At 36.0% G+C, this 21,904-nt stretch overlaps 1 protein-coding gene across 6 annotated transcripts; it reads left to right on the top strand.

The window, feature by feature from the left end:
• Window positions 1-12: 12 nt before the first annotated feature.
• Window positions 13-20,021, top strand: LOC148180053 (serine/threonine-protein phosphatase 2B catalytic subunit 2-like). 6 transcript variants are annotated; one of them, XM_088050682.1, is made up of 15 exons: window positions 13-134; window positions 201-251; window positions 6,901-7,104; window positions 11,124-11,248; window positions 11,804-11,915; window positions 12,488-12,633; window positions 13,625-13,764; window positions 13,820-13,897; window positions 16,756-16,849; window positions 16,899-17,106; window positions 18,071-18,103; window positions 19,386-19,464; window positions 19,516-19,613; window positions 19,666-19,867; window positions 19,936-20,021. In XM_088050682.1, the coding sequence occupies exons 2-14, from the start codon at window positions 203-205 to the stop codon at window positions 19,827-19,829; spliced, it is 1,530 nt and encodes a 509-aa protein (XP_087906808.1). In that variant the 5' UTR covers window positions 13-134; window positions 201-202; the 3' UTR covers window positions 19,830-19,867; window positions 19,936-20,021. The 6 variants fall into 6 exon arrangements, with proteins under 6 accessions (XP_087906808.1, XP_087906807.1, XP_087906809.1 ...); XM_088050681.1 differs by having other exon boundaries at window positions 182-251; XM_088050683.1 differs by having other exon boundaries at window positions 13-251; window positions 19,389-19,464.
• The last annotated feature ends 1,883 nt before the right edge of the window (window positions 20,022-21,904 follow it).

The following is a 21,904-nucleotide window of genomic DNA, read 5'->3' as shown; positions in this document are numbered from 1 at the left end:
TAGCAGGAAATCTCCTGCAGTGTTTCGTTTCGTTTCGGCAGCAATGATCCGACGCAAACGACGTGCGCACAGCTGAGAGCTCTGGCTGGGCCGCGCTCGTCGCTCCATCTTGAGTAGAATATAGCTGTGTTACGGTGAGTGTATAATTGTGCGAGAAAAATCCGATGTTTATAGTTTAAAGTGTATAAAATTACTTAAAGAAATGTCTTCGAACAACCAGAAGCTATCGACCACGCAACGTATGATACAAGGTCAGTGATGTTATTGCCCGCAATCGAGCCGCTCGCGCATTTAGCGTGCAGGATTGATTTTCTAGGCGCCATGACTATTGATTTCACTAATATTGTGACAGTTTGACGGTGAAAAACTCAAAAATTGCAATACACACGGCTGGAGTCGCAGGAGGCTTTGCCCGCAGGCGACGACACTTCAAAGCCGCCTAGGATTTAGGCTTGCCATGCGGGGTCCCGATTTGGCTGTGGCTATTTAAATGTTTACACCGCAGGAACGAGACGCGGATTCCGCAGGAATTTTCGATGACTTTCAGACAATTGTTAATGGGAAAATCGTTGAAGGTCGAGCGCGTCTTATCACACGCAATGCGATATATCAATTACACGGTTTCTTCCCATTTTTTTATGCATACACTGTTTATTGTACGACGCCGTGCTGCTAAATTTACCGTGATTAAGGTATTTTGGGCGACTGGAAACCCACACCTTACTTTTCTAAACAATGAGCTTGGAAAGCGCTTTTCTTTCCCGGAACGTGGAATTTTTCTCCTCTTGTTTGACAGCGGATTTGACATTTTATTCTTATCTGAAACGACAACAAACCGTTGCAATATCTTCGATTGATTACTATTATGTGTATTCTAGACTTCTTGTGCACAATGTTTTATTCTTTATACTAAAAACATTCGATCGCTTACGGTTTTTACCCATTTATCTTATCGTATCTTTACATTATCTCCCGATATGTCTTCATTTCTTAAAAGTAATTTCAAATTTCGACCTTCATGCAACTCGTAAATATTTTCTGTAACCTGCAGCTCTAGATTTTCCCAATTCTAGGTGTTCCTATTTTAACACAATACGGGCCGCCGATTTCTTCTAGAACCATTGCAAAATTCATAATTTATTCAAGTTGTAAATGTCCAATTTTGATCGTGTAATTCGTTCCTGTTGCAAATGTTGCGCCTATGTGAATTGAGCTTTGTGCATAATGTGCCGAAATCTAATTGTTTCTTACTTTTCAAACAGCAGTCGCATCTGAGAGCAATTTTACTTTTCTCGGAACACCTTTAAGGGCTCGCACTAATTAATTACGCAACCTTGATGCTCAGCAATTTTCTTGTCAAAATTGACAAATGTCAAATTCTGGGGGCGCAATGACGCCAACCTTAAGTAAAGAAATAACTGTTTACAAAAGAAAATAATAAAAAGTATTGTCTTAATGTTGCTTTCGATAATATTTGCATTGATGATTTCGATAGTCGATCAGTTTACAAATACATCATTTACATTCTCGAAAGATAAATGTTATTAAGGTTGGCGAAAATAAAGGGACAGTTGGCGAGAGTGGTAACCATGGTAACCAAATGTCTAATGTCAAAAGTTCAACAGCAAAGTTTCAAAATCAACTAAAATTTTACATTTTGCGAGAAAACAGTAAGAAATCGAGATAATTTCTTCATTGAGAGGTATCAATTTGAACAACAGAGAGAACTCGATTTATGCACATCGCCAATACACTCCGATTTACCAAAAATCTAAGGTAATTTTATTTTTTGATGAAACTATTTTTATCCGTTCAGAATTTGCCAGCTACTTACTTTTTAGGTAAAGGTTTTTTATCACGAGCGAAGCATAAAACAATTAATGTCGCAAAAACGGGAGGACTGGCATTTTATCATAGGACTTCTTGTGAACAAAAAGTGTCCCCTTTTAGCATGTCTCTCGAAATATGTGCAAGTTTTCATATCAATAACCAGTCCGAGTCGTTGTTTGTTTTGATCCGGGCATCACGCGAGGAACGCAAACCGACCTTAGACCTTATAGAAAAGATTAGGACTGTTAATTTAACAGTTTTGTTTAAAAATCGAAAATTCCGTTTCGTTTTGGACTATTGTTTACTGATATGGATACTAGATCTAAAAAAGGGTTCCACTTCCTTCCTGTCTTTAACATGCCCCGTTAGGGTCTTTGTCCTTGTAATGCCACCAATGTTATTAGTTTTTTATCTTCCCCTCAGCGAATTAATTTGAGCCTCGCTAAGATGATTGAATTACGAAAATAATAAGGATATTAGAGAACGTCAAAGACTTGCAAGACAATAATAATACTAATAATTAATCTCTCGCAGCTATCATTAGTTTGCCCTTTGAATATCGGATATAAAAGCGAAAGATGGGAAAACTCAACCCGCGCACAATAAAGCAATTATGGCACGGGCTGCTGAAATCAGTATGTTTTTTATTATCATCGTATAAATGTTGGTAACTCTTCAGGGCGGCCCAAAGCTTCTCGAAGCTACCTTGTAAAAATTGCATAGCCGCCTCAAGCTGCGTAGGCGGCACACAATTTCAGCGGCGATGGCGAAACGGAGCTTACATTTTTACTCCCAGGTGCATCTCTGGGGCAGCGGAGACGATTTAAAAACGCAAGGTGGACAGTGGTCGCTATATCGAGGAATTTTCAGAGAACTCGGTTTGTACAAATAAAAGGAAATTGGGTACGATTTTAGGGGTGTAAAAACAATCTGTAGTGAGCAAAGTTTGAGAATTGGGGCGCACTCATTCTGGTGGACGGTATGAGCTGCGACAAAAGTTCCTATTTTTATCATAGAAAAAAACTTGGTCATATGAATTTATTGTGAAAGTATAGTGGGCTATTTTTACATTTGAAACCATGTGGGAAAATGTGCTAATGCGAAAGGTCACTTTGCTTTGTGTTCTGTGTGAAGTGGAGATATACAGGGTGTTGGGGGAATCCACTATTAACCGAATTTGAAAAATGATTCCAATCCCAAGTGGTACAATAGAAAAGTGAAAATTAGCCGAGCAAACACGTAAATTAATCGACAGTAGCTGTCTACAATCAGACCCTGACAGGATATTTGTCCATCTTCTCTCTTCCAATCAATAAGTCAAATAAAACGTTCGAATGCATTGCTATTTCCTTCGCGCTGGTAAAATTAAGAACCGATTACGAACCCAGGCACACCCAGCGTTTTAATCACTTCAATTTGATTACACGGTTTTATGTAGATTCATATCGTTTGCATACCGAGTCCGAGCCTGGTTATTGATTAATTAACAGTATACACATAAGGTACGTCTACTATATTGATATTTTTCTTCTAATTTGGGTCGAGCAGCGAAGCGGTATAGGTTACCTGTTGTGTGCGGAATTCTAGCGTGAAGTTAATTTTCCGTCGAAAGGCACACGGCACATAAAATTATTAAAGAGGCGCTTTTAGAAAAACAAACCTTCTCTGGAAACTATTTCAATTTTCATTTCGTTCCACGGACGCAACGTGGCATTTAAATAAGGTTAAAAATCTTAATATTCTGCATCTTTAGTGATGAAATAACACTTTAAAATACCACTCAACCTTGTGCCAAGTGTTCTGCACTAGTTTGTTTATTTAAATATCTTTACAGGGTTATAATAATAAATCAGATCACTATGGCATATTATAATAGTCTTACGGTATTTTTAGAAAGCGTCATTTCGATTTGGATCAAATCAATTTTTTAATTAGAAACGACTAGATTTTCGGGCGTTGCAAACCTGGGATTAGCTCTAACCTCTTGCCAATAGTTACCAATCTTTGTTTGTACTTGTTGTTTAGTTACTTAATATTACCAGTGGAAAGTCCAGGCTTCTAAGGACACCGTTCGCTTTATCTTAATTGTTGTTAGTTTGACTGTGATCAATATTTGATTTTGACATTTTATTGCCCATTTTGTTATTGGATATTAATTAATGCGACTTACGGACGAAATTAACTTCGCAAAGAACAAACATTTGTCAAATTAAACTGCAGGAACGAATTACACAATAAAAATATCAAAATTTGTGAACATTTGCACCCCAAACCAAACGTACACAGTGTGATCACAAGTTTAGCGCTTTGTAAGCAAACTAATGAAGTATGACTAAACGTCACTCGAGTTGGTAACGTCTTTGATGTAGTTATTGGTTGCTGAGATTAAATTTAACGGTGAAATCACATTTTAAAGTTGACAAAACAGAACTCACAACTAACAGTTGCTTTTTTATTTCCAGGTGAGCCTCCCAACAAGAGAGTGACCGCCAACATCTTGGTACAGGTAACACGTGTAGTGCCCCAAAACCGCAAACTCCAAATTTATAAATTAATTAAAGCAGAAGGTCCGATAACTTGAAGTTGACAGATAGGTATCAAGAAATAGCGACGAGCACTTGGTTTTAATATCAATAATAAGTCTTCTACTTCTGCTGATTTGCATCCCTCAGAGCTCGGATAAAACAGTTATTAAGCGTCTTGGATCTCCCTCACCTGCGGGTTTATGTTTTTCCACGGCGACGTAAAACGTAATTAGGCTAAGAGGGAATGTTTATCTGCCATAACAGGGTACGGACATGATGGAAATTATGGGTTAATTTGGGACATATCGGGTGTGTCAAAAAGGACGGATTTGCCCATTTTTATTCCTTATTTTTATAATAGTTATTTGTGTACCAAGGCCAAAAAGTCTTTTTTTTGGCCGAGCCTTTTTTTAATGGCCGAGGCGTTAGCCGAACAACTGAATAATTGTAAATATTTATTAATCCTTTAGAAAAGTTCATATTTTCTTTATTTACATTTGCAGTTTGTATGAATTAGGTTTGATGTGATTTTTGATGTTTACAGCTAGACAAGTTCATTTGCAATAATTCAACATGTCCTAATTGCACTTTACAGCAGTTTGTCGATTTGATTTTACCTAAATAATTATAAAATTGGGGGTAAGATCTGTATCTTGATGTAATATGCAAAACTATGGATAGATGGCGCCACCATAGATTGGCTAAAAATGTTTGCGGCCAGAAGAGACTTACTTTTAGGCCGCTTTTGAGGCCTAAAAATTCCATTTTCAGTTTAAGTCGCTTAAAACATCACATTTGGCAACAACTTTGAGTTGCATTGCAAGGCCTTGCCGGAGCGTTCAGCGTTGCCAAATTTGTAGTTATAAAAAGACAATTTTCCTGTAATCCTCAAAAACTTTTTTGCTGTTATTTTGGGATTCCTTAAGCGGTTGTTCATATCTGCTGAAGAGGTAATCCACCCTTTTCGCCACACTTATTAAAAGATTTAATCCAAAAATGAGATGTATACTTATTTCCCGTTGTTCTATAGGAAAATGAATTCGTAGACACGGACTTTCCTAGTATCTTTAACTGCATAAGTTATGTTATTATTCTACGCAAATTAAGTACTTTTGGTGCAGTTCCAAATCTATTAAAGTTAGTGTTTTATTTGTGAAATAGTGTGAATTACGTGACTTATAATGGATTTTAATCGCATGAAATCATGACTGGGTGCATCTAGAACTCGTCTTCACAACCAAATTATCCGAATTTTTCGAAATTAATGTCTTAATTATCATTTAATGCAAATTCAAATTTGTACGCAATCTCCCGGATGTATGTATTACGGTCACTAAAAATCAATTTAGAGCCCTCCTGGTAATCTCAAATTTAACTAAATAATGAAGCCAAATCCCTCTTGCCAGGTTTCAGACTGTGGATATGGAGGTGGTTTGATAAAAAAAATAAATTGAAAAACGAATAGAAAGTCGGAAATAATTATCAAAACAAGCAATCAATGAAATGGCGTCTACTCGAGCATGTTCATTCGCCGCCGCATTAATGGCTTTTATAAAGCGTAAGATTGATGAAACGCCCTATATTTGATTATATTGTGCAGTTTTTTACTTGCATTATCCGGTTCATTAGCATAATACAGATTTAATTTATTTCGGGCAGCAGTATGAAACCTCGACCATTATTTAATGTGAGATAACGTCGTATTTATCATCCGAATTTCAAACAAAAACGTGTTTAGATTGTACATTAATTAGCCAGTAAAGTGTCTTGCCAGTTATGCACCTGGGGCGGTCATCCTTATACAACGAAAGTAGGTGAATCGTATATTTTGAAATAATTAGGTACTTATTTAAGTTATTTCGCGTCAAACAAGAACTGTCACATCTGTGACCAAACCGTAGGAGAATCAGCAATAAACTCGTTTTTGTCATTGCCAGTGCTATTTTGGAATTAGTAAAAAATTTGACAGTTACTTGTGGCGCCATCTAATAAACAAAATCGAGATGTATCCATTACAGGTATCTAACTTATCCCTTTCAAATTCTTTAAAAATCGGTAAGTTCTCTAGAGGAAAAATGACGTATAGATAAAATTTTTGGGAAACTTGTCAATTGGTCTAGATTCGCCGCAACTGGAACACATCCTCGTATTTCCTCCACACGCAGGGATGTCAATTATGTAATGTAATGTCTAGGTAAATTAAGGTTTACTGTCACTTTGATTGACATTTATCTTCGAATTTTGAAATTTACAGTCTTGTCACACTGCCAAACTCTATTTGCTCAAACACATGGCCCGGACAAACAATGCTGTTACCTTCTCTCAGGACGTTCACTCGTAAATTGAATATTCCAAATTTGTCGCTCCCAATTACGACCAATTATCTACAGGGTGAATCTATAAATGTTTTAAGCAAATCTGCCAACTACGATTCGATATCAATGTGTATAATAATTTAGTGGGCTTATTATTTGTGTTACGAACAAGAGAAGCTGTTTCAAGTGGAGTTCGTTTTTTGACCGTGTCAATTGTTTTTTTTTTCTAGCTGTACCGTTTCCACCGAGTCATAAGTTGACAGGGGCCGAAGTTTTTGATCAGAGGACAGCGAAACCGCGGCCGGACGTTTTAAAGCAGCACTTCATATTGGAGGGTAGAATCGATGAAGCAGCAGCTCTCCGAATTATCAATGAAGGCGCACAACTTCTACGCGCCGAAAAGACGATGATAGATATAGAAGCTCCTGTCACAGGTTAGTCTATCACTTTAGATATATTTTTTTAATTTATAAATTCACAACTCAATGACATATGGGTTGATATTTAACTCGAACCAAACAGGGCTGCCAACAGATTTCAAATTCCAAAGCCATATCGCAATGAAGTGATTTCTTTCACTCATTAAAACTTTTATATTCTAATGCCGAGGCGCCCGAGGGTCGTCGATAAAATATCAGCAATCCCATTTTCACACATTTGGGTAATGAGCCTCTTTAATGTTTCGGTGCCGTCTTTATAAATAGCGCTTGTAATTAAGAAACTTCAGGTTTGACATTTCATCTAATTTCGTTGCAGTGATAATTCATTAAAAATCGAATCAACTTTGTCTCTTTTTTCATTTTTTTTTTCAAAAAATAAATAAACCAGGAATTAATATTTCGCGAATTAATCACGCCAGTAGCTTTTATTGCTTCACCCCGCCTCATTTAAATAATGATAGTTGTGAATTGTTGTGAGACCTCGGTCATGAATTCATTATACGTGTCTCTAGTATTCAAGCTATGAATCGTAATTACCTCTAAATTTTGGAATTTCCATTGCGAGTAATTTGCGGTAAGTACAAGTTTATTCCAACCCTTGAGAATTGAGAATTTTTATGTTATTCGTTACCATAGCAACACAGGGAAATTTTGTAAAAAAAAATCCCGTGTGATTGTTGACAAAAATAAAGGAGGCTGTGGTTGTCAATATGGTAACACTGATGACAGATCTATGAGTGACGTTTAAGCTAATTTTAGGTTATTTTAATGTCACAGATCGAAATGTCATTCCAGGTTTCATTTGTTTTTTATAATAAATTAAGTGAAGGTATATTGGGCAGCCAACTATGTCATGTCACTGGCCAACATTGTAAAACTTTTTTAAGGAACACTGGTTTAAAAATACAGCCGCCCCCACTAGAAACTTGTTTTTCTCGTATTATTTTAGCCTGACACTGTTTTTTTCTGCAAAAGTGAAATCAACAAATGATATTCTCTGCCTCTATCTGATTATAAAAATTGCGAGCTAACCCTCGTTTGCAAATGGCCATTCTCACCTTTAGTGGCCTTCTACTTAGCGCAGTAGTAAACCGATCGATGACGATACGTTTCAGTCGAACCGCCCCCATTGCGTTCTTATGGGAGCGGCGGCCCCGCTGCGAAGATGATACTCGGTCATGGTCGTTTAATTCTGCAGACTTATCCGCGCATTTCAATTTCCTATTTGCTTAGAAGAAAACGTACGAAGAATGTGGGCACCTGTCTGCTCGGGAAACGATAACTCGAGTTTCGTTCTGGTGACCTACAAGTGGATTCGCCTACATCTAGATCGTTTATGTTACCGTGTTTTACGCCATCTTCTACATCTTCTGTTTATTGACTTTTGCGTCTAAGTGTACAATACATACACATGCAGATAAGCGTTTTGTTAGTCATATGAAAGGTTAAAACATTAAAACTTTTATGGAGGTATCATAATCACCTAATTGTTCATAAATACTTCTTATGTACAGGCAGCAGCAAAAGAAATGGGCGAACAATTGGTAACATTCACACTCTTAATTGAGGAAATCTCACGATTTTGTTTTTTTTTATCTTCTGAGGTCGATATCTCGCTTGTTTTTGGGGCAAACTTGCTGTATTTGGGCTCATTTTACGCAGAATTTTGCGCAGATTCCAAATCCAAGTCGAAAATTTCACTCGTAAAGGGGCCATCCCATCCACTACCTCGTTTCTTTTGCTGCTGATTGTACATACAAAACTAAAACAATTTGAATTTTCTGTTAGAAACGACTGGAAACTGAAACGTTATTAATATAAACTCTAGTTCACCTTCACGGGGTCGGGGTATATGTAGTAGAGGTAACAAACTGGGTAACAAGGGTCTTGATCTTCACAGTTCGTATAGTAACAGAGGATCGAATTCAATCATTCAAATTATCAGGGATTCTCAAATTTGACGTGGATCTGATTTCGTTTCACATGATACATATTAAGTTCCAGTCGCTGATGACGTGTTTCTCTTCGTGTCATCTTTTTAGTGCTTCTTTCTAAAACTATTTAATTCCAATTTGAATTTTTTGAACGATTTCTTATGTATACGGTCAAGCATTGTCGACTATGGACAAGGTCGCATCACTAATACTAGGCTACAAATAAATACGAGTACTAAGCAGGTCGCCATGTGTAAAAATTTGCATTGTATTTCTGGAGCAAAACGAAGTCAACACTACCATTAGCTAGAAACAAGAGACACTGTTGGAGTTACCCACGTCTTTAAGACTCATTCTGGAGTACAGGGTTGAAAACCTCCGAAAAAATAAATAAAATAAAGCGAACTATTACTAGATTCAGCTTTTCCACATCGCCGACATTCAAAAAGAATCTATTATTCAGCGAGAACATTGCGCAAAAACTCGGCATTCAGTCTCTTGCGTTGGGTATACATTTCAGAGAACTGATTGTAAGCCGACTGCTGTAAATAGATCCAATCTCCCTGTTCAGTTTGTATGCCATTACAATAAATGTGTTGTGCTCCATTTTAAAACCATTTTAAATGAGAATAATAATCACTATCTTACATTTGACAAATTGAAATTGATAGAATGGCGTTTTTAACAAAACTTGGGAGCTGCAGAGTAAATTCTAGCTTATTTATTGCCATAAAATTGCGTTGTTGCCTCTAGAACAATTTCGTCTAAATGCACTTCATAACAACTCAATATCGACACTGGTATTGATTCTATGTCAGCACTATCTATGTATTTTACGACTTTAGGTAATATGGCTATCCGCAGTTGTAAACTCGAGCTTGCTCTGAATCTCTGTTAGATCATTTCGAAGCTTTTTGCTTAATAATAGCAATAACTAGGATGTGAACTTTCTCTTTTCTCCATTCTCAAGTTTGAAGAGCTTTGCACAGATGCAGTTTAAGAGAGTACAAAATTTCGTTTTAAACTGAATGTGTTGACATACAGTAGTGCAATACAACAATAAATACCACTTTATATGTTATGTTTGCTCCAAAAGGATGCTCTAGAGACCAAACAACCGACATCTCTTTCAAAGCACTCGACATTGGATATTAAAAGGCTATAGTCATTTTCAAGTGCCATTCTGTGGCTCTTCTGACAGCTTCTCCTCTAATCCAGGTGGTTTCCAAATCTTTCAGAGTTGCTGTCCATGACACCGTCAATTTAATTCGTGATTAACATTAATTAAGTCACAACCTGACGTACCCAATAATTTGTGGCAACGGAATGATTGAAATTAATTTTAATGGGGCTGAAAGGCATGTGGGTAAAAAGTCTGTTTTAAAGTACAATGGGTTTAATTGGCCCTATTAGTCAAGAAATATGAATGATTAATGATCGTGATAATTATTACGTGAGTGCTTGTTTTATTGCTCTCTTATGAAATGATTTTTTCTAATGCTCGATGTAATACTAATATTACTATACGTAAAGCACTCGTTCAATCTCACGAAACAAAAAAACTTCTTATCAGGCCTCGACGTAAATGATCGCCCACACCTTGATCAGCAAACAATCCCAGATTTTGCATGCTTATTCCCACTCGTTTAATTATTCTGTGTGATCGCCATCTCGAAACGAAGACGCTACAAATTTGAATAACAACTTCCGCGTTTTTGCCTCGCACAACCACCAAATAATTACTATGGTCTATGTAGATACAAGCATGGGAGCTACTCTTAGAGTGATTAAAATCTATGTTGATTATTTCCTGAAAATTTTAAAATTAAATTGCGTTTAATCACGGAAGAACTCGTGATATAATTTTATGCACGAATGTAAAGGAGCGATTATCGCTCAACGGCGTTTTTTTCGTGCCGTTTTATGTATTTTTGTTTGGAGAAAGAAACGCGATTTGACGCTGTTGTTGCGTGAGGTCAACATTAGCTATTTGTGTATTAAGGACGCGAAGTTATGGATTTGCGCGCGATCGAGAAAAGATCCGATTTTTTTTACTATAATTTGTGTTTTTTGTTGCAGTGTGCGGAGATATACACGGTCAATTTTATGACCTTATGAAATTATTCGAAGTAGGAGGACCACCCGCTAGTACAAAATATCTTTTTCTCGGTGATTATGTTGATAGAGGATATTTTAGTATAGAGGTAAGCATTAAACATTTTTATTATAGCTCCATAGGTACTTATGTTTCGTGTGTTGGCAACAACGGATATTTTAGATCAGGAAATGCCGCATGGAATTGTTAAATCTTTTTTAAGTACAGAGTGCTTTGCATTTTAGCACGTAGGACTTAGCGAATTCCCAAACTGATTGAAGGGTTGCTATTTTTTTCCTGCAGAGAATTTCAAATGCGGCTGACTGATTGGCTGGATTTTCTGCGTAAGAACTGTCACATTTTGTTATAATTTTGTTTTTCATCATTACATTTTGCGATTGTTAATAATCTTGACATTTAGTTGTATCGAAATTTCTTTGGAAATCGGTAAATTCTCTGCAGGAAATAATGGCGAAAATTAAGTGGATAACATAAAAAATAATTCAGTTGTTATTGCATTAATATTTGAACAATTCTGAATAATATTTTTCAAAGCGATACTTCCATGTCCGCAGCTAGCAGTGTTATCTTTACATGTCCGCTTCGTATGTACAAATTCTGTGTGCTTTAAAATCTCTAATTTCGTAATTAATTTTGTTGGCAGTGCGTGTTGTACCTGTGGGCCCTGAAGTTGTGCTACCCCACAACCTTATTCCTTCTTCGTGGTAACCATGAGTGTCGCCACCTTACAGAATATTTCACTTTTAAACAAGAATGTAAGTAATTTTTTCTAAAACGAGCTTTTGTTGTGTGTTTTATTTTTAATGTTCTTTTGTTTTTTGCCTCAATGCATGGAATTTGTTGTGATCGGAATGAAATTATAACAGTGTATTGTGTCGACTTAACGTGTGTTAAAAAATCATTTTGAATGTTGAACTGTGGTGTGGCAATGAAAGGGTCCACAGGGAGACCCACCTATCGCACTTAAATTGAGTTTTTTGTGCGGTTCGTAAATTCTGTGTTGTATTAATCGATGTTTGCTTTTTGTACTCTGTGTACATATTTACTTTTGTAAATATTTATTTTTGTCGTTATGGTATAGATTTTGTTGTTAGTTTTGTAGTTTAGTAGATATTTCCGACTGAATTTACAATTGTTTGCCAAACGACGTCATGCAGTTGCTTCCTCGCCGCAACATTTTAATTCGTAGATATTAGCAAGTTGTCCCACTTATCAACACCTACTTTTTCATTGGAATACTTACATAATTTGTGGAGGTCAACGTTTCACTTGCATTTTTGGCGTAGCAAAAAGTGTGACATGACTCTTAATTCATTTTTTGTTTCAGGTAAGATAAAATATTCAGAACGAGTATATGATGCGTGTATGGAGGCTTTTGACTGTCTGCCCCTCGCCGCACTAATGAACCAACAGTTTCTTTGTGTCCATGGCGGCTTATCTCCAGAAATACACAATTTAGATGACATTCGAAAGGTAAGGCTTTCTCTATTCAGTTTTGAGCACTTGAGGATTGGTGAAGTAAATAAATAGGTCATCCCATTTTCTTATCTTGGGTGAAACGGCCGTAATTGGTTAAATTTTCCCTTTATCGATCTCGACGTATAAATCCAACAAGTTGGAATTGCGTGTCACGTCATTTATTTCTGCATCAAATATTCATTCTGGAACCGCAGTAGAGACATTGAACTAAAATTCCAAACTTTGATTCCGAGTCGAACTATTAATATCCAACTCAACTGTAAGGGGAAACAATCGCTCAAGTTTATAACGAAGGCACGCTAATTTGTCTGCTCTCTTCATGCTTTCGACGATCGAATTCGGCCCTTGCATCTTCAATCGTGTTATTGCAACGTTAAAGAAGAGTGTTGTTTATTGAAATCTGACCCGGCGCATCCACCAAAGTTGAATACCAAATAAGTCCGTTGATAAGATTCGAATCGGCATTAATTGGTTTGTTTTGGTAACTGGAAGTGTTTTTTGCCAAAGCGCTTTCGGTGAATTGAAGTTTTTCCTTGATGTTGCAGCCGGCTTTTAATAAACCCCCCCCGGCGATCCAAACTTTGACTCGTGCTAATGAATTCAAATTTCAATTTTCAAATTTAGTTTACATAATCTTGACGGCGAATTAAAGCATTCGTAGTTTGTTTGCGAAAATAATTACACCCAAATGGAAAACTATTGACAAAAAGTCAACATTCGAACATTGATGAAATAGGAAGGACGCAGCCGGATGCAATTTTATTAGAGATCCATGCAGTCCGGTTTTGCAAACAAAAATTGTTATCTCGTAGTGGTCGTTTAATATGCGGACACCATGTTTTGTTGTTGTAAGTCCGGCTTCGGATGGGATTAAACAACGGTCGTGGGGTTTTGTCTTCTTAATTAAACACCCAAATCACATCGTCTTGTTGTGGATTTCCAAACGCAATTATTGTTAGAAACTGAACGTTTTGTTTCTTTGCAGTTAGACCGATTTAAAGAACCTCCCGCTTTCGGACCCATGTGCGATCTTCTGTGGTCGGATCCTTTAGAAGACTTTGGTAATGAAAACAACGCTGAACATTTCTCGCATAATTCCGTGAGGGGTTGCTCATATTTTTACAGGTTTGTATCGTTTTCCGTAGGATAATTGCGTATTTTCACTTTTTCTTTGTTTCAGCTACGCCGCTTGTTGCGACTTCCTTCAAAACAATAACCTTCTATCAATAATTAGAGCACACGAAGCACAAGATGCGGGGTAAGCGTTATTTATTTACGTCGATATCGATTTCGGCCCGCAATGCGATGTTTTACAGTCTGAAAGTCTCTAAATCATCAAATTTGTATTGAAATTCTGACCGAATCTGCAGTGCTATCGAACATTCGTAGTTTCCTCTTCTAGCACTAGAAATTATGGGGGCGCCACTGGGGTTGTTTTTACACGTTTCATTATCTTTTTAAGATCATCCAGTGCATGTACTTACATAAATGCCATTAATAACGAAGATGACAGCACTAATATTTCACGAGCTTTATGATGCGACCGGAATGGGGGAAATGTTGCGAAATTATTCAATGTGGGGACCGTAATCGATTTTTTAGATAGTGGGCTTCCGAATTGCTTGAAAAGCGAACGAAATCTTTATATCCGTTATATTGTACCTCCAATACATACAGAGTGATTCTTTCTAATATTAACCGTTTATCTCTTATAAACGTATAATATACGTTTTGACATTTTTCTCATCAACTACAAAAGACGAGAATTTGAAATTTTGGGAACAAAAATAAGCGAATAAAACAAATTGAATGGCAATATTCACATATTCGTGACACTTCCGGTTATGCCGGAAATAGTAGTCAACTTGCTTACTTAAAATAGAACACCCCATATATGTATTATTGCATTTTCAGATTCTACAACCAAATTAAGGGTGATTTTATGTAAAATGTGCTATACTTAAATTAACCCATTTCAGAGATACACGATGTTTATAAATGTTTCTAGCATCAAGGGTGGCTATGAAATGTCAAATAAATTTACCGCTCATTCCAAATGTGGGTTTCGATTGTTCAACTGACATTTTCAGTTAACCTCAAACATGGAGCAATAAACGGTTCTAGTTGTGGTTTAAAACCTGAAAATCAAAATCTTTGACACAAAACTGTAACTGAAACGTCATGGACGTAAGTAACATTATAAATAATTTTCAAGATCGTTATATTCACTATGAAAACAAAAAAAAATACACAACAGAAGTGAAATTTTCTCTACGTAATAAATACACTATAATCCATTTCAAAATCGTCAGGTTAATTGGAAAATAAGCACAATACAAACGTACAATGAAATTTTGCATTAGCTTTATGTATTGGACACGTATTTCCTACTAAAAACATGCGTTTTTACTCTTTTGTTTCCAATTTTTTTAAGCATGCTTTGGAATGGTGACAATTCAATTTTTGTGGTTCTTTTATAAACAAATTTGGCCGTCTAATAGAAATAAAGAATTCTCAAAAATTTTTATGGATTTTTTTTTTGTAATGCAATTTTTTTTTTTTTGAAAATTGAGATATTTCAGAAATGATATAATTTAGGTAAAGCACGGTATACAGAAAGTGATCTTTAATTTGCATATAGAATTCAAAAATGCAATAAAATATAGGTGTTCTATTTAAAGTAAGCAAGCTGACTGCCGCTTCCGGCATACCCGGAAGTGTCACGTAAATGTAAATCTATTTATTCGATTCGTCTTATCCGCTAACTTTTGTCCCCAAAATTTCAAATTCTTATCATTTGCATTTTCTGAGAAAAATACGTACATACATACAGTATGTCCCCGGATTGAGTTCACAAGAGGGAAAAAAAGTTTATTTTTCATTTTACAAAAAAATGACAACGGAATAACATTTTTGCTTAATTCAAAACAGATAAATCTGCAATTAAAATTTCAAAATTATTAGTTTGTACTCTTAAAATTAATTTTTTCATATTTTTATTTATTAAATTTTGTTATCGTATTTCAAATAATAGCAAGCTGTGGCTTCACAAAATCAAATAGTGCGTTAAAGATTAAAGAAAAATTTACCTAATAATGTATAAATATTAAAAAATTGGAAAAAATGCAATTGCATCCTTAACAATAATTGAGAAAATTCGAAACAGTCGAAAGAATTACGAGTTAGAATTGAACTAGGTGCTAAAACAGGTAATGGGTCAATCAAATAGTAGAAATTGCTTTGACATTTTTTGCTAAATTAAAATAAAAGTTCTTCCTTATTTTTTGTTTTTTTCGATTTCCAGAACACAGCTTGATAATATTACAGTTTTAATTAAAGATTTATTTATTTTAAATTAAGCAAAAAATATTATTCCTTTGTCATTTTTCTGTAAAATGAAAAATAACATTTTTTTTCCTCTTGTGAACTCAATCCGGGGACATACTGTATATGTTTACAACAGTTAAAGGGTTAAGCAAAAGCGGCTTTCGCATACTGATTGAAAAGAATCACCCTGTATATACATGGTTAGAATTAAGGCAGCTTTTCTGTTGTTATTAAATGGAATTAGTTGGAGAGCAATATGTGAAAAATTAAAGATGAGAGTGAATGTACGGACGCAATCTAAAAATCGAGCCCCAACACAAAAGTTACAATGACTACCTCCTTCCTGAAATGAAAGCGAGCTATTCAATCAAAACTTTATCGGAACTTGTTTGCAGTTATTTGGCTTCAAGGCTTAACGCAACAAATTGCGAATTCTTATGATTTTTAAGAGGCTCCAACATTATGAATCTTTTCTACGGTTTTTTGGTGAAACAAACGAAATATAAATTAGCTATTGATAAATAAAACTATTGAGAAAATGAACGTAATTTTGCAACTGAAACTCTGTTAAAATTGAAGAAGATAATTGGTTCATTGGCGGCTTTAGCTTCATAGGAACACAAATTACGTTCTGATTTCTGTGATCGCAAGCTAATGAGCGAATATCGAGTTCGGTCACGACAGAGACAGGATGCTGAATCAATTTAGTCACAAGTCAAGGATAAAATCTCGCAGTATACAGAGTGTGAAGTAAATCCGTTTATGTATTATTTACGTTGCTTGTTTCAGGTATCGAATGTATAGGAAAAGTCAGACAACAGGCTTCCCTTCCCTTATCACAATTTTCTCAGCACCTAATTATCTGGACGTCTACAATAATAAGGTAAATTGAAATACGATAAATAATGAGGTAAACTGTGTTTTTCTTGCAGGCGGCCGTATTGAAATACGAAAATAACGTAATGAACATTCGCCAATTTAATTGTTCGGCGCACCCCTACTGGTTACCAAACTTTATGGATGTGTTCACGTGGTCGCTTCCTTTCGTAGGTGAGAAAGTGACGGAGATGCTTGTAAACGTCCTCAACATCTGTTCTGACGACGAACTCGTCTCAGACGGAGACGATGCATTAGAAGAAGGTATGTTTTTATCTTACATTTTTAATCTATCATCACATGTTCGTGTCGTGCTTAAACAAACTAGAGTAGTTGAGAGGGCTAACACTCCCCCAAACTGGAGGGTGCTATCTTTTGGGACAAAGTTATTAATGGGCATCAAAGACATTGAAATGTTTTGTTTGAGGAAGGATCAATATTGATACGGTCAGTGGCGGGATTGGGGGCAAAATGCGCCCGCCACTCTCCAACTTCCTTTTCGAAATTGAAAATTGTAGCTTGCTTAATAAATGTGTTTTTTCCACGCTCAAACAAATGATTCAAAAAAACACTGTTTTTGTTGTTTTTCAATGCTACTTGGAATTAACAGATGGTAAGGTTCACTTTTATTTATCCCATAATTTTGCTGTAAAACTGTAGTCATTCAAATTAGTCTGCCTGAATAGTTCGTGTTTATTTTTCGTTCGTTTTTCTTTTTTACCAGCGCTAAATTTTGCGTTTTTTTCGACAAACTTTGACGGTCGGCTAATTTCAATTAATTTAAGCTTCCCTATAAAGCGATGATTGATCGTTCGTTGGCAGCGTAATAAAATGTCAACGAATGGCAATAATCAAAATCGACGGAAAAGACTAGTAAGGAGCATCTTTGACAATGTTTGATCCACTTTGTGTTCAAACAAGCAGAATATTGCCAAATATGTTAATGTATGTACATAACCCAGCTAGTTTCCGATTCTGCAGTCTCGATGTTTAGTTGTTTATGACCCCAAGTAGCATCTTGTCCCATAAACTTGAAATTTTTTATATGACAGATATTACTTCTAAAAGCACTGCATAAGTCTTCGGCACTCGACTTTCGAGAAATTCTCTTGATCATATTTTCACAAAGTGAATCCATGCACTCGTATTGCTTATATTTTTTCTTCTATTCTGACACTTCTATTTTTCACTATTTGTCTATATTCGCCTTGGAATCGCGCCCACACAGCGAAACAGGCAAAAATTGTTATTAAAAAACCTGGTAAGTTATCACAGAACAAGCAGCTTGAACAGAGGAGTTAAAATAACACTGCATTAACGATCATTTTGAACAAAATTAATCGCGTTTTTGCCAGTTTTTTCGGGAACAATTCCTATTGGCAATTTTTCAAATCGAAGATTCATTTTCAGTTAAGCTTCGGATAGGCATTGTTCCCAAACGGCTTATTTTGCAAGTTTTTTCAAAAACACAACATTCAATTCAATGACGACAAAATTAACTTATTGTGTTTTTTTTTTGCCGACAAACTAACCACCCTTACCACGTTTATTCATTCTTTCTCGATTTGTTATGTTTGTTTTCAAATTCTTCATCCCATAAGTAGATTAGTTTATATTTAGACTTTGTTTCCTTTATATTCTTGGAGTTTACGTTATTTAGACGTAGCAGAACTAGATGTAGATGCATGTTGCATATTTCTCACGAATATGTAACTCTTTATATATTTGGCATTATTAATATTCTGATGGCAGAAGGAAAGATTTTTTTATCAAAACGAATAGTGCAGTACTCTCATGATTTTTGTATATTTTAATCTCCTTTTTACGAGTATTCGATTTTTCTCGCTTCGATTCTTTTTTGTGGCGGTTTTTGCTTACTTTTAATTTCTCGCTTTTCAACAAATTTTGGCTGATCTTTTTTGAAATAACACAACTATAAAGTTTCTGTCGATCTTTTAATTTTTTTTATTCTTTTATGGACACCGAGGAGCGATCAGACGAAGCGATTCGGTGTCCACAAGAATATACAGTACCAACCGTAATGAATGAAGCAAACATTTTTTTTGTTATTTGTTCTGTACGTTGAACGCTATAATTTTCTACATGCACCGTTTGTTTTGTTTTTTTTCTATAACTCTGCGCTCGCTACACTTTGCGCCACTGCCCGTTTGCTGTCGATTCCTTCGTCTGCGGTGCCGACCAACACATGCATCTTTTGGTAAGTTGCAGTTGTTGTTAAGATGTTTTACCGAGACATCGAACGCTGCTGAAAATTATCACGAACTTATTAATCGCATTAATAACTTCAAGAGACGATTTTCACAAGCTTTCTATTTACTGTTGAGCTCCTGCTGGGTGTCTAGTAGCATGTTATACATACAACGTTTTTTTAGTCATCAGTCATCAATTTCTTATATTATGTTTCCAAAATCTCGCCATTCACAGCACGTTCAAATAGTGATCGTTTAGGTAACCTAGCCAGTAAATGTAGAGTGAAAACTTTCCACTTAGTTCGTCTCATCCGAGTTACTTTCTAGGTACAGCAGCAAATCTGAGAAAAGAGGTTATTCGCAATAAAATCCGCGCCATCGGAAAAATGGCTCGAGTATTTTCCGTTTTGAGGTAAGTCGAAGCTTGCAACTTCTTGGTGGAGCTAATGGCGATCGGTTTCAGGGAGGAAAGCGAATCAGTACTGCAACTCAAAGGTCTGACGCCAACGGGTGCACTGCCTTTAGGCGCGCTGTCTGGTGGCAAAACTAGTCTCAAAAATGGTAAAATCGTACCAATGAAGAATAGTTTTAGAATTGATTGTTTGGTTTGTAGCGTTGCAAGGATTCTCTCCCAATCATAAGATAACGAGCTTCGCGGAAGCCAAAGGTTTAGACGCCATCAACGAGCGCATGCCGCCACGGAAAGACGCGCCACCGTCGCCGGCGGAAGAGGCGCCACAGGACCATAATCACACCCAGAGTAATGCACACTCGTGAGCTACACTTAAATAGGACATCACGTTGGCCGCCTGCAGGTCAGTTTTGCAATGTTTTAATTGTTTTTTATGAATTTTGAGAGTTTCTAAATGGAGAATGTTTGCAGTTTTACGCAACAAAAAGCATTGGGTAATCTGCGGCGGCGCTCACCTCTACTACATGTAACATCTTTCTTAGAGTCTAGACACATTTTTTCATTAATGGGACGACAGGCTCGTTCTGATCTTAATGAACAAGTAGCTGGTCTGCTTCCTATATCTGTAATTTCTGCTATTCGTGCCTCGCGCTTGCACACTGCTCTACCGCTACTTTTGCTTGAGGACGATCGTCCGATATTATCATCTAACTACATTCCATGTCTACTGGGTTTGAATAATTGTAGCACTGTCGGGTCCTCTTAGAGTCCCCACACGTTTATTTATATATGATTATGATTATTATAAATGTAAACTTGACGTCATAAATCCGTTATATAACCAGTAGAGTAACTAGTAATAAAAAATAATGATGATAGTTATCATGGTATTAATTAAAACAATTGAAAATAAGTGTATCGGTCAGCAGTGTGTAATGGCGGGCTCGGATTAGCTGGTCGCACGTGTTGAGTGATATTAAGCGTGCCATACCCACCTGTCGCCACTGTTCATCATCATCATAAAATCATTATCACTACCTATATGTTAATTTAAAAGATATTGCTATATATAATATACATATTTAATGACTCGTGCTGGGTCGGAATTTCATTGTGCGAAATAAGTACATTTATCTCTCTATTAATATTACAGAAAGTGTTTCATATTAATATTAACAAAGAAATACACATCTTTGCTACGAGTTGTACTTATTTTTTGATTGTACAAATTGTGTTATACTATTAAATGGTTAATATAAAATTTTTCCTCTCTGTCTGGGCGAGACATGTCACGAAAAATTGTGTATATACTACGTGTACGAATGTGGATAAATCGAAAAACACAAAAATAAAACTTAGCGAATCACACAGTTCAAACCTTGTTGTTGAATCTCCAGCACTTAATGTCAGTCTTTTCTCTTCCTCAGACAAAGAGTTGGTGTGAATGTTCTGTTGCGTGCCAGCGTGTTAAGTTGTAATACCTATTAATCTTATTGAATTCTGTAAATTTACTCTATAATATATTAATATACATAATATGGTATAGTTAATTACTAGGTAATATCTCAACCAACTATCGGATAACTTAGAATGATATCAAAATTTAATATGGCGTCCCTTAACTTTTATACAAATGTAACTACACTACGATTGCTTGTTTTCGTTGGTTTTTACTGTTGGGTCGATCACACGGAAAAGAGTCTTTCATTCGTTTCAATCATTATAATAAATGTGTATCAAAGTTTGGGGCATTTTCGGGCGGTTATTCAAGTTATATTTAGTGACGTCTTACTAATCACCATCATTTAACGAAATTGTTGACTAGTCATTTCATTCACTACCTCTCACTTGTACATATGTTTTGTGTTGTTTAGAAAAAGTTTCATTTTAAAACTATATTAGTTTATTTGTTAAAAAATTAGTGTAGTTGACGTTAATTAAAAGTCTGTTCGGATCGAACAGAATGTGGTATGACGAAGCAATAAAATGACATTTTTCTAATAACTTTATTAGAAACTTTTTAATGCGACGATCGTTCGAGTGGTTGGTGAGCACGTCCCTAAATGTACTTTTCACGGGAATATTCAAAAGTTCACTTTCGTTCTTTACTACCGATGTTCTGTTAGTTTTTTTTGTTGTCTGAAGGTTTGAAACGGCGACGTTGTTACCGACGTATTTTTATGGTGTTATTAATAGGATAAATTTTAATTGATGATACAAAATAAGAGCGTCGTTCGAGCTGAACCTTCGATTTTTACATGAATGTAAAATGTAAATGTTGAACAACCTCCAACGGCTTGGTCTGTCCAAGCAATAAGTAAGCTGATTATTTGTGATAGCTATGGTTAATTTTGAATAGCTTTTGGAACACACTTTTGGCGTTTTCCACGCGCCTAGGAGCTCGTGGAAAATCTCAAACTGTGTACTTTTTTTTTTCAAA

This window comes from Gnatocerus cornutus, chromosome 2 (assembly GCF_029298725.1).
Source record: "Gnatocerus cornutus isolate USDA-ARS CGAHR chromosome 2, icGnaCorn1.1, whole genome shotgun sequence".
Taxonomy (NCBI): domain Eukaryota; kingdom Metazoa; phylum Arthropoda; class Insecta; order Coleoptera; family Tenebrionidae; genus Gnatocerus; species Gnatocerus cornutus.
The sequence above is the reverse complement of the archived record's forward strand: the minus strand, read 5'-3'. Positions and strand labels throughout refer to the sequence as shown.